The sequence below is a fragment of the Colossoma macropomum genome, unplaced genomic scaffold (genome assembly GCF_904425465.1).
Source record: "Colossoma macropomum unplaced genomic scaffold, Colossoma_macropomum, whole genome shotgun sequence".
NCBI classification, from domain to species: Eukaryota; Metazoa; Chordata; class Actinopteri; order Characiformes; family Serrasalmidae; genus Colossoma; species Colossoma macropomum.
Genome location: NW_023494809.1, coordinates 18,794,874 through 18,807,807, shown reverse-complemented (window position 1 = coordinate 18,807,807; position 12,934 = coordinate 18,794,874). Strand labels below are relative to the sequence as shown.

Below are 12,934 nucleotides of genomic sequence, written 5' to 3'. Positions count from 1 at the left end.
CATATTTAAATAACATGAATCACATAAAGTGCTACATTGAGAGTAAGAGGCACTTATGTCAGAATCGATCCATTCATCAGAAAATGTTCACACAGCGTGTAGGGCCAGCTGATTTTTGTTAACAAAGGAAAAAATATAGAAAATGGCAAAGAAGACAGGTGATGGAGATGGGGTTTTTATCATTATTATTATTATTATTATTATTATTGTTATTATCAGTCAGTTCTGGTTCTATTTGGCATGTAGACATTTAGAGCAGTAGCCAGTATTAAGTGTTGTACTGTTTTGCAGAAAGCGGAGTGGATGACCACCACCTGTAATCATGCACTTTACGCCATTTGTGATGTCTTCACGCAATACTTTGAGTCTCTCAATGACGTTCTACTGGACGACATCCTCTCTCAACTCTACTGGTGTGTGCAGCAAGGTGAGAATCTGATCAGCATACATACAAAACAGAAAAGAGCAGATAGAATATAAGATATGACACTTCAAACAAAGGAATAACATATTTTTTGCAAAAATGTTGTTTTTAGGCATAAAATAAATAAATAAAAGCTTGACAGTTTGCTTTTATTGTTTGATTTTTTTTGGTATGATTCGGAATTATTAATGGATTACAGATTCAGTCGATTGTGCTGAAATTTCAGATGTCAAGATACATAAAATTGTTTCCAAAGAATTAAAATCAAAACTGATCAGAGATCATCCTACTCATTCCTAATCCTTCCACCACTGCCTTTTTTTGTAGATAACGAGCAGCTGGCCAGATCGGGCACCAACTGTTTAGAGAACGTGGTCATCCTGAACGGAGAAAAGTTCACACCGGAGACATGGGACAAAACTTGCAACTGCATGCTGGACATCTTCAAAACCACCATCCCCCATGTGTGAGTTGTCTTCACTGCCTTTAAACTGTGTTAGATTTGGGAGATCTGTGCCATTTGAGGTGGATTAGATTATATTTGTCCTGTCCTCTTCTCAGGTTGTTGACGTGGAGACCGGCAAGCGGGGGCGGAGATCACATGACACAGCTGGATTCGGACAGACAGCTGGTATGCGAACAATAGTTCTGTTCTTAGCTAAAGCAGAACTGTTGTTTTTTTTTAAGAAATTTTTAAGGAGCAGTTTTTGTCATTACTTACTGTAGTTCAGGACCATCAGATATACAAAAACAAGATAATATTAAGAAGAAAACCAATAAACACTTTCATTTTCAAATTTTTAAATTATAGATTAGTTATAGATTAGATTTATAGATTGAAAATTATAGATTATAGACGAGTATTTTATTAGCATAGTATTTTTGTCCTTTGTTGCTAGTTATATCTGTCAGTAATGTTTTAGGCCGTGTATATGATAATGAATATCTTTTTAATATTGTTGCTTTTTTTCATGTGTCTGGTGATTGCAGGACTCCATATCCCAGAAGTCTGTGGACATCCAGTCTCGAGCTGAAGATCAGCAGTCCATCAGCAGTATGGAGAAGGCACTGGCAGAGAACCGGAGACACAGTCAGTTCAGTGTGGCTTCAGGCAAGTTCAGCGTTCACTGCTGGAACTGATACAAGCCACGGACTCATTTGTTTGTTCACAGCTCAGCTCTGTCAGCAGACACTTGGCGAGCAGCCAGACTTCAGTGTTAATTTTTAATCCTAGCTCGGTTTGGCAATTTGATTGTTGGGGGATGTTCTCATAACGTTTTTGCAATGCAATTTAAGACATAGATTCCACATCAGTTTCTGGTCAAATGGCACTGAAACAGAGTGGGTGTGACTGGCTGAGTCATAGTGAGAGGTTAGTGAGTGTGTGTGTGTGTATGTTCCACAGAAGCCCAGGAGCAGCGGCTGTTCGCAGCGTTGCTCATAAAGTGTGTGGTGCAGCTGGAGCTCATTCAGACCATCGACAACATTGTCTTCTTCCCCGCCACCAGCAAGAAAGAGGATGCTGAAAATTTTGCGGCCGCACAGGTACTCAACAGCATACTTAAAAGAATAGTTCAGCAAAAAATCTAATTTGCACTTCCCTTACACTTCCCTACATCTTCCTCTTATCCTAAATGTAGACAATCAACCAAGACATGTTTTTAGGATATTTTTTTCCCCAATTTTGTTGTGGCTAGTTCGCACTAGCTAGGTTTCCCCTTATCACACAGTGCTGCCAAGCGAGGAGGCTAAAGGCTAGCAAGTGCTTCCTTCAAGACATCATCTCCTGATGATTTGGCCAGCACTTAGACTGCCGTGCCTCTCAGGAGCACATGTTTGGCATTTGAAGTTTGAGGTTAATGTAGCTAAGTAATAAAAGCTTATACCACACTAATTAGCATGCGTAATCATCACAAACTTGCCTCAAGTTGAGTAGTCTCTAAAAGACTTGCTTATGTGGTTTCTGATACTGAAATTGGCTGTACATCTGCCAGCATTAGCGTTACAGAGGCATAAAACTCTGATGTCTGTAGGGTTACAAATGCTGTAAAATGTAGATTTTTTAGCAGCCCAGCATCACCTAAACATTCTGCTCTTCCGCAGTACAATAAATATCAACAAATCTGATAAAACGTCTGATACCATTTTTTTAAAAACATTTTTTTGCACAAATGACAGTGACAGAGCTGAAAGATTAATCATTATGTTGAAATTAGTTTGAAAGAGTGCAGTTTGTTTAAATTGCAAGAGCTGTAATTATGTTTTAAATGGGGAAATTTATTTGAACAACACTGAGCTTGTGAAGTGCCTTTTAATGAGATCAGTCAGAAGCAACCAGACAGCCATGTGCTGTTTGTATAAAAACACAACCACAACTAACAGTCTGTCTGGCACACTAGGTTCAGTAGATGTGGGTATGCTGATCTTTATAGCCAAAAAACAGGCCTGGACCTCAGTTTATAGAACATTTAATCACAATTTAAAAAATCGCAATTAGATAGTTTCTTCAAATTGTTCAGCCCTACAAAATGAATACAGTATCACTGTGCATCCCTGAAAAGTACCTTGCCAACTAAAAAAAATTGAAGCTCGAATTTTGTCTATGCTTTTATTTATTAAAATGTGTATAATATGTATCATGCAGAGAGATGCTCTGGACGCTGATGTGCACGTGGAGACTCAGGACCAGGGAATGTACCGCTACCTGACCTCTGAGCAGCTGTTCAAACTGCTGGACTGCCTGCTGGAGTCCCATCGCTTCGCAAAGGCCTTCAACTCCAATAATGAGCAGAGAACTGCCCTGTGGAAGGCTGGTCAGGATTCATTCTCAGTCTAATTGCACTCATGTAGATTTAGGCAAGGTGTGTCCAGAAGGGCCACAGCTGTGCAGAGATTAATATTTGTCCTGCATTTAAACCCTTAATTCAATTCATAAAGGCCTAGCAGATTAGCTGATAGGTGGAGTCAGTTGTGTTAAATGAGAAATACTGAACTCTGCAGTACTGTGGCTCTCCAGGACTGGAGTCTGACACCCTTTAATTCCACGCTAGAGCTGGTTTTCTGGCTTTGTGCCAAGTATCACAACTCCCAGGGCCAGTTTCCCAGACCCAGATTAAGCTTAAGCACAGGCTAAAAAGAATTTCCAAAGGTAAGTCACCATTGGCACTTTGATTTTATCCAAAGCTAGGCTTAATCCCTGTGTGGGAAACCAGCCCTCACTAAGACCATGAAGTAAACAGCATAAACAATAGCCTGTGCAAAATTTTTACAATGAATGCAATCTCAAAGTAGTGAATCTTTTCTTTTTCTTTGGGAGTTATTTTGCCGCACAACACTCTGTATGTTCCTCTCCGTCATGAATGGATTTAAAAAAATATGTTTTGGGGCAAAACATTCTCAGAACTATTGTAAAATAATGTCTCAGGCATCAAGTAGCATATTTAATGTCATAACTTGCTGTGAGAAAGCTTTTAGAGGCATTAAATGCTTCAGACATCTGGTTCCTATTGGAACATCTCTAAGAACACGTTTAAGAAGGAGCAGAATTTCCAAAAGTTCAGAGCTGGTATCTGATAGATCCTCTTGTTGTGTAATGGAAAGTCTTTTTAAGCGTCTCATCAGTGTTGGGATCCTCTGCTGCTCCACTCATACGGTATCTGTGTCTCTGTTTGTGCTTCAGGTTTCAAAGGGAAGTCGAAGCCCAATCTGCTGAAACAGGAGACCAGCAGCCTGGCCTGTGGGCTGCGGATTCTCTTCCGTATGTACACGGACCCCAGCAGGCAGGACGCTTGGGAGGAGGTGCAGAGACGCCTACTCAAGTAAGACATCACTGTCTCACACAAACACACACTAGCGCTGTGCCAGAATCACCCGGTGTGTTCTCTCACACTTCCTCTGCAACAGCTTTCCTCTTATTAGAGAGCTGCTGATGCTTCCGTCATATAATGTGCAAATCTTCTGTTGCTCAAGTGTAGAAATTGTTTAGAGAATGTTTAGTAGGAGGTTTTCAGCTGAGAAGATGCAGCTGGACTTTCTTGCAGTTTGACTCTAACAGTTCAGATCCCACTGTATATTATAGGGGTTTTTGTTGGGCTTTTATTGCTGTTGGCTTCCACTGGATTGTGGAATTTTCAGTGTTTCATTAAAATTCCTGAAAGCTTAAGGATTTGCATGATATGTTAGTCAGTATCGCCTTTGTGGCCTTCGCAATACTAATATCACAGCAGTCTGTAATATGCAAATGAGCCCTCTCATCAATCGTGAAATGTTTTATTATGTGCCCTAAGCATCTTGACCAGTCACAACATGAATTAAGGATTTTACATGATCCCTTAAGCATAAATTATTTAGTTAAAAAATAATGCAGGCCATTCGGGGTTCCATGCGATATGGTATGATTTTCAGTTCTGAGCTCAATATTTGATTTGATTTTCACTAATTTTCTTTGCCGTTAAAAAGTTTAGAGTTACTTATTAAAAACCCTCTCCAGGCATGGATGAACCCCCTAAAAACTAATCTCAGTTCATCAGAGTTACATATTTTGAAGTTATTTCCAAGAAAAAAAATTCCATAATGCCTTAAAAGTTGCTTCTTTCTATTAATATGCAAGTAGAGGTTTGTCTTCAGGGCTTTCTGATAGAAAGTGGCTTTCTCCACATTCCATATGTATTTGAATTAGCTAACCTTATCTTGCTAACGCTATACTAGCAGCTTATGACAACGACCTTTATCATGATACACTTTCTTTGAGAATAGAGGTCGTGAATTTTTTGTCAAAATTATCGTAATGAATGGAGGTTTGTGGAGTGCTCACGGTTAGCAGTGGTGAGTACCTAGCAACAGTGGGCGGTCAGAGACAAACTGCAAACCGGCTACAGGGTGTTGGGCACCAGTGGAGGGAATGTGATGCTCTAGACAATGATCTGCTGGGAAAGCCTGGATCCAGGCCTTTATGTGGACGTCATTTTAATGTGTCACCAACTGACTCGTTACAGACCAGGTTACCCCTTCATGACAGTGGTATATTCCCTGATGGCAGTGGCCTCTTTCAGCGGGATAATGCTCCCAGACACACTGCACACATTGTTCAGGAATGGTTTGAGGAACATGATGAGTTCAGGGTGTTGTCCTGGCCTCCAAATTCACCAGATCTCAGTCTGATCGAGCCACTGTGGGACATGCTGGAACAACAAGTCTGACCTGTGGTGGAAACTTATAGGACTTCAAGGATCTGCTGCTAACATCTTGGTGCCAGATACCACAGGGAACCTTCAGAGTCCATCCCTCGGCGGTTCAGAGCTGTTGCGGCAGCACTTACATGACTATTTTTCATATTGTTACATTATTGATCCACCAGTGCGTTTTTAATATATTGCAAGGCATTCACAGTTATAATAATGATATTTTGTTCATGTCATGCAGTCCTAGCTGTAATGCTTCTTGGAAACATTTAAAGGTTAGTAATGTGACGTTAGTATAAGCACGCATCCTCCAAATGTTACCAGAGTTTGACCGAACTCAAAGTGAAAAGGACAGGGCAAGTAAAGGCTAAGTGAGTTCTTCTACTCTGTTATGCTTTAATAAGGTACAAGAGCATACGAACAGCCTCCTACTTTATTAAGCTGATCAGGAGTGTTTATTTGGCCTCATTTTATCTACTGCTGTGAGTGAATGGTGTATTACAAAGACTTGAGCTTCTGCTGAACATAAATAATGGAGCGCTGCAGGACTGTAGTGGTAAGTGCACAATATCACTGTTGTCAGAAGAAAACCTTGTATCTCCAAAATGGTAACTTTACAGAATATCACATATCACAACTACAGTATTGCAGTATGTAGCTGTGAGTGGAGAAGCTCCCTCCACTGGATATTAGGGCCTGTCCCAAATGGCATACTGAGTCCTACTTCTACAAATCAGCGCCTTGATGACAACAATAACGTGTATACCTATGTGGCAAGAGTCCTCGCGCGTGCTAGGTTTACAAACATGCTGTTGGGTCAGACTTGCAAAACAGCACAATGTGATGTGTAGGCTGTGCCAGGCAAGAATATTGATTGTGAGTCAGTTTGCTTATTTACATGGGTCCAGTATAAATTAAAAGCATAGGCAGTTGGCTAGATAAAATAATAACTGTCATGTGAATATCTCAGCTGTCTCGGTCAAGCAGCTGTCAATAACTTCATACACAGTTGCTCTGACATTCACTGAAAAGATCAACGTCGTCACATCAGGTCTCAGAGGACGCAGGGCTGCGAGCGAATGAAAAGCACCAACTCACTCACTTGGAATGGAATTAAAAAATATATATACGTATGGCAATTTAATATTGTATAACGCTGGAAGACCTTCTAGTCCATGTCTTCACATTCTTTTCTCTATGAATTTAGAGTCATTTCACAGGCAACATCTGCTAAAATCTACATCCCAGACAGCCTCTCTGGAAGATCACAAATGACCCCCCCGCCCACTTGTGGACTAGATGAGTGGCTAAATTAGGCAGAGCAGCTCTACGGCCCTGTGGACTTGCCCTCAGTTCGGCAAGTTCCAGGAAGGCTGGAAATTTAGATTGGGTTGATTCTAGCCTGTATCTCAATTTTTGGGAAGTTGACCTTTTTTTTAATCCATGTTTGGAATTTGTGGCCTTGCTTAAAGGGGAAGTGCACTGATTTTTCAAAATTTCTGCATGGGACACAGTTGGATGCTCACTGGAGAGCACACAAGTACACACGATTGCACTTGTGGACTTAGGGACAGGTATCAATGTGGGTTCCACCAAAGGGTGCACTAAGGGTGCATAGAGGTCTTAAGTGCCCCTTTGAGCACCAAAATGACAAATGGGACACCCTGCGGTCTTGCGGAACTCGCGGGTACACTCAAATGAGGACTGCAGCTTGGGGCAGTGCCTAAATTTCCTTGTGCTTCCTCTTCAATACTGAGATGCAGCCAAACTGAGGCTGGCCTGGCTAAGAGTGCAATACAGCGCAGTCTTGGCAAGCAGAGTGAGCTAATTCACGGCCTGTCTGCTGGGTAGCCATCAACAGAGCCGAGAGGCGGCCATGGATTCACTTGTCCATTCTGGAGCACTGTGCCTGTGTACAGAGCTCTCAGATGTGTGGGCTTGATTACTGAGGCTCACTGAAACAGGCTAAAGGAGATTTGGCAGGTGATTAGGTCATGGAGATTGGAGAGAGTAGGAGGCACAAGGGCAGATGGGGATTACAGAAGTGCAGAAAGGACAAATGCGACACTTTCACTTGTTAGATGTGCACTAAATATGTTTAGGCACTTTTTTGGGTGCCGTTTCTGTCTGCAGCAGAATTATTATTATTTTCTTTTGAGTTTCGTTTGAACTGAATTAAAATGGGATGGGAAAGACAAAGTAAAATGTTATCCCTGCAGAGAATGTTCTTACCTCCATGTGTTTACCTCATACTATTAGTAGATTTTACCATTTTTTTGTCATCTACATATTATACAGTATACAGTGGGGTCCAACAGTCTGAGACCACTTTGAAAATCTTTTTTTTTCCTTTTAAACCTCGGTGGAAGGTTACATTTTTTGTCTTATGTCTTACATTGAAGCTCATGCTCAGACAGCTCTCATTTGGATTCTGATCTGCTTATCAGAGGTTCCTGCACAAACTTGTGGTGTCAGTGCCTGCTTACTAAAGGAAAAAGGGGACATACCAAAAACCAAAAAGAAATTCAGAAGTTCATGTTAAAATTTCAAAGATTTTTACCAAAATTGTTTTTTGAAAACAATGAAAATCAGAAGCATTTTCACCAGTGGTCCAAGACTTTTTTCTGATATATAATATTAACAACTATGTACATTTAAACTAAGTGAGTGCTGTGTTGTTTTCTGCCTTGTTGCAGTGTATGCAGTGATGCTGTGGCCTATTTCCTCACCCTGACGTCAGAGAGCCACCGCGAGGCCTGGACCAACCTGCTGCTCCTCTTCCTCACCAAAGTGCTGAAGATCAGCGATGACAGGGTGAGAACACACGCTTGACTGATGATGATGATGATGATGATGATTCTTCATGTATTTTATAGAAAAAAATAATAAAATTAAACACCTCAAGCTATGTAGCATCTGCTTTTCTAAAAATAAGATAATTTTGGATTTGGAATACCAAAAGAGGATGATTAAAGCAAGCAAAAACAGAATTAGAGGGCGATGCCACCATGCATGATTAGCCCACCAGCCAGTCATCATGCCCCGCTAAATCTAAACTATTTTATACATGCTTCTGTTGTGGCAGGTGGCAGAAGACAAAGTCTTTTATGGAAACTAAGCTGCAAAAACAGCCCGTTTTGAATTCATTGTGTTTTGTGATGTCATGAAAACATAAATGTAACACATTTACATACACCTGCCTACTCAGCTTACAGCAGTTCAGCCCCACCGATTCACACTAAGGTTATAAGGAGTGTTTCCGGCCGCTCTGTGTTTTGAATGAGGCGCGATGTGGGCAACCAATCAGAACAGAGCTTATTTTCATATGTCAGACTTGAAGGCATAGTAACAAAAACAGGCATTTTTAGAAGAGAGAGGTTGGAAAATGATTATGTTAAGATATACTGTTTTTGATACATGAAACATGCCATAAATGGACCTCACAAGGGGGGAAAAAAGAAGACGTATAATGTGGGCTCATGATTGGGTTTTCCCATATGGGAAATAAATGTATGTATTTGTCAAATAAATTTGTAAATTCCATTAAAAATGGCATTTTTTTTTTTTAAATGTACTTCACTGTTTCGGAATGATACAGTGTATCTGAAATGTACTTCTCACATAAAACGATACCTGCCCATGTATTTTTTTCTGAATGGGTTGAGTAGGAAAAAAAAATCATGCTCAGGCCCAAAAAGCACCTGGTGCAACAAACACTGCCGACCTAATTTCATACGGAGTCTTGGCCGGTTTAATCTGTGTGAGGGTTAAAGTGTGTCTGTAACCCTTCCTCCTCTGCAGTTACAGCAGGCAAACTCATAAGAGTGATTAAGCAGATGTCACGTCTAATCCGCTTCAGTTACGCTCATAATGAATTACTGAGTCAAGAGGAGAGACAAGAGGGTGTAATCAGACACTCATCAGAACAAATTGAGTTATAACAAATCATGAGAACCGGAAGTAGTGATTACCTGAGACTCTTCAGATTGGTATTTTCTCCCCCCCCCCTTCTGGATGAGCAGAGAAAACATTGCAGATTTATTTAACTTTGATTTATTTTAGATAGCTGCCTATCTGCACAGCCACGAGGTAGAATCAGTAGACATACAGAAGCATGTTTATTTACACTTGATGGGATGAAATGATTTTAATCTGTTCCATTTTTAAGATTATCAGAATTAGAATTCAGAATCAGAATTGGTTTCATTGACCAAGTAAGAGACATATTAGCATTAAAAGATATATTAACAAGTAATCAATTAAATAGAGTAAAGAAAAAAATGAAGAGCATAATAAACTAAAATACTATAGAATAAAACTAAAGAATAAGTGTAGTGCAGGTTTAATTTACTTAATAATTTTTTTTTGCTGTATTGTATTATTGTAGAAATTCATGGGCTTACATGTTACAGTACCTGTAATACCTCATAAATTCTTTTTTCATTCCATTTATTTTTCTATATAATCTTTTTCTCCACTTGAAAATGGCAGATGGCTTTTCTGTTTTTGTATTTTTTTTTTTAAAGTGGACACATTCATTTCTAGTATTTAGATTTTTGTGTTGTACCAAAAACAGCCAACAGTCTTCAAACCACTATAAACATGAGCTGTCCTACCCGATATAACTAATCAATTAAACTGAACTGATGAAGCCAATGAGCAATATTAGCTAACTAGCTAGGTACAAACGTGTGCATTCAAGTATTTTTAACAACAGTCAGCTGGCAAAGTAGTTAAACATCATATTTAGGCAAGAATGTCAAATTTCACAAAAACCTATTCACAGAAAAAAAGGCTTACTATAAGAACAAATATTTGCTTTAGTTTCCTCAGTCGTGACCTCTGCTACAAAGATTGAGGCATAATTTACACATGTATTCAGTTACATATCTATTTTAGGTATTTCAGTTAAAACATCATGAAATGGGAGGATTCAGGATGCCCTACATGATTGTGAAAATCTGTAAAACAACATGAGGTTGAGCCACCTAAAATGCCAAAACACATGCAGCGGCAAAACAACAGATGGACTTTTGGAGGTTGTTCATTGCAAAACAGTTTAAAGGTTTTAATTGGATTTAATGAAGGTTTTATTGCAAATGATTTATGCATCTTACCAATGACAGTACCAGAGCTCCCTTTGTATTACAATGAACCAAAGATGCTGGAGCTCAGTTCCAGCGCGCGCCAGCCCGATTTAACCCCCGCTTCTAAAGAATGTAGGCAAAATAGGCAGCTATATATAAAAACGTTGTTTTCTGTGACATCACAAAAACATTGAACTCAGGCTGTTTTTGCAGCTTAGCTTCCATATACGGACTGCTTGAACTGGGCAGTGCACGTTTTGCTAAAAATGTCTGAGGGAATGCTTTGGTGAGCAATTTTAAAAATGTTGACGTACTACATTAAACTCCCTCATTAGAAACAACAAAAAAATGTGGAAAATTCAGATTTCCGTGATATAGGCCCTTTAACAGATGCTATATCCATCTGCTCCTCAATCTGCAGTGAATGCTTGATTTGAGGTTTTCTTACAACAGTGACCCTATTAAGAAACAGACTGTACTTGTGGGTAAATATTTGTACAAGTATATTTATGTTTATATAAATTCTCTGTCATCAGTTCAAGGCGCACGCCACCCGCTACTACCCTCTCCTATGCGAGATCATGCAGTTCGACCTGATTCCCGAGCTGAGAGCAGTGCTGAGGAAGTTTTTCCTTCGGATCGGGCTGGTGTTCCACATCGCTCAGACTCTGGAGCCGGAGCAGGAGCTGAGCTCAGAGCCCTCCAGCCCTCAAACCCCACAGGAGGCCTAAAGACGTCCCTCACTGAGCTGAAGTAATCAGAAGATCCCTCGTTTTATCTGCCGTCCAACTGGTTTAGGATTCTAATCTCTCCAAAAGAAGGGCAATAGGGAAGCCCAGGAAATGATGGGACTATCAGTGAGCTGAAGAACGTGTTGAAGGTACTGGTAGCATCCCACCACTTCTGCCAGGGTCTACACTGGACTATTCGAGATGATCCTGGGACAGAAACCACATCCCATTACTGGACAAAAAAAATGACCAGGGCTTTGTACAATAGACTCAGAAATCATCTACAGGATCATACTGGTGATTATAACAGCTATTTAATTACTCGACCTCTGAGAACCTCAGAAGGTTCAGATATATTTCAAAACGGTGTGTTTCTTGCTTTGTCTTGACATTATCTTAAAACTGTCTGAATGAAAAAAGGTTTCAGCATCAAGCAAACGATCAGTAGTTAAAAACGAAGAGTAATGTCCGTTACTCAATGATTCTAACGCCCTTTTTTTTTTTGTTTGTTTTTGTCTTTTGCACCGCTAATGGCTAACATTAGCATGAATAGCTCCTTGGATTAAATTAGATGTACAGAAAAAAGCAGCTTTGTAATATAATCTCATAACACTAGACTTTATTTCTGAATTTTTTTTTGGTTTTCTCTGAATTTGCTGCACTTGTTTTCCTTTTCAAATGCACTGGAGATTTTTACTTTTGTGATAATTTATTTAACTATGCCATCTCTCCCAGGTTGTCTGAGATTTCTAATTGATATCAACTATATATATTCTATTATATATAGTTAAATTATTCCATTTTATATGTACTGATGCTTTTTTAAGTAAACACATGAAGAAGGCGACAACTGGGATACTTAAGAAAAAAAAAACTGGAACTTGAAAAAAGAAAAATTGCAACCTAATGTGAGCTGCATCTGAATCACTGGTCTATATATCCCTCTGAAGTAAGCTTCACTGTATGTGTACAAATTTAAAAAGCTAATATATTTAAATCTCTTTGGTTCGGGGATGGGCTGTATTGTATAGAACATAACGAATAACGTTAGTTGCGCTTTAAACTGTTGGTGTAAGGATCTGAAGCATTCCTGGTTATGGTGAAGACGTGTATAATGGTACAGCACTGTAAAGTTTTCTATGTGGAATAAATGATCTGTACAACTCTGTACAATACTGGTTATCATCCCACACATCCTAATCAGGTCATAGGTCAATAAAGTTTTTGAACTTGGTTTATTTGTGGAAAGAATTGTGACTTATTCAGCATGAACTGCACTCAACAGTGAAAGATGATGGCTACAAAAGATAAAATAATTTATTAATTTCTCTGCAAAGTTCAAGTTAAATAAGCTTTTTGTTACAGACATCATAATTACAATCCTGTTATACATTCAATAAACACATTCTGACAAAGGGGGGAAAAAGGCATTTCATACAAGCAAACATGCAGCAGGGTGCAGCAGATGGGACCTCTGAGTAGTAATTCCTCCCAGGCTCTGCTGGCTGGCAA

The 12,934-nt window shown here is 39.6% G+C and overlaps 1 protein-coding gene across 2 annotated transcripts in view; it reads left to right on the top strand.

The window, feature by feature from the left end:
• Positions 1-12,660, top strand: part of arfgef1 (ADP-ribosylation factor guanine nucleotide-exchange factor 1 (brefeldin A-inhibited)) — a 95,768-nt gene extending 83,108 nt beyond the window's left edge. For both annotated transcript variants that reach the window (XM_036558578.1, XM_036558577.1), the window contains 9 exons: positions 292-427; positions 752-890; positions 986-1,055; positions 1,415-1,535; positions 1,830-1,969; positions 3,069-3,237; positions 4,104-4,242; positions 8,301-8,418; positions 11,228-12,660. In XM_036558578.1, the coding sequence (XP_036414471.1) occupies positions 292-427; positions 752-890; positions 986-1,055; positions 1,415-1,535; positions 1,830-1,969; positions 3,069-3,237; positions 4,104-4,242; positions 8,301-8,418; positions 11,228-11,422 (1,227 nt within the window). In that variant the 3' untranslated portion in view covers positions 11,423-12,660. The remainder of the gene's footprint in view (positions 1-291; positions 428-751; positions 891-985; positions 1,056-1,414; positions 1,536-1,829; positions 1,970-3,068; positions 3,238-4,103; positions 4,243-8,300; positions 8,419-11,227) is intronic.
• Positions 12,661-12,934: the final 274 nt, after the last annotated feature.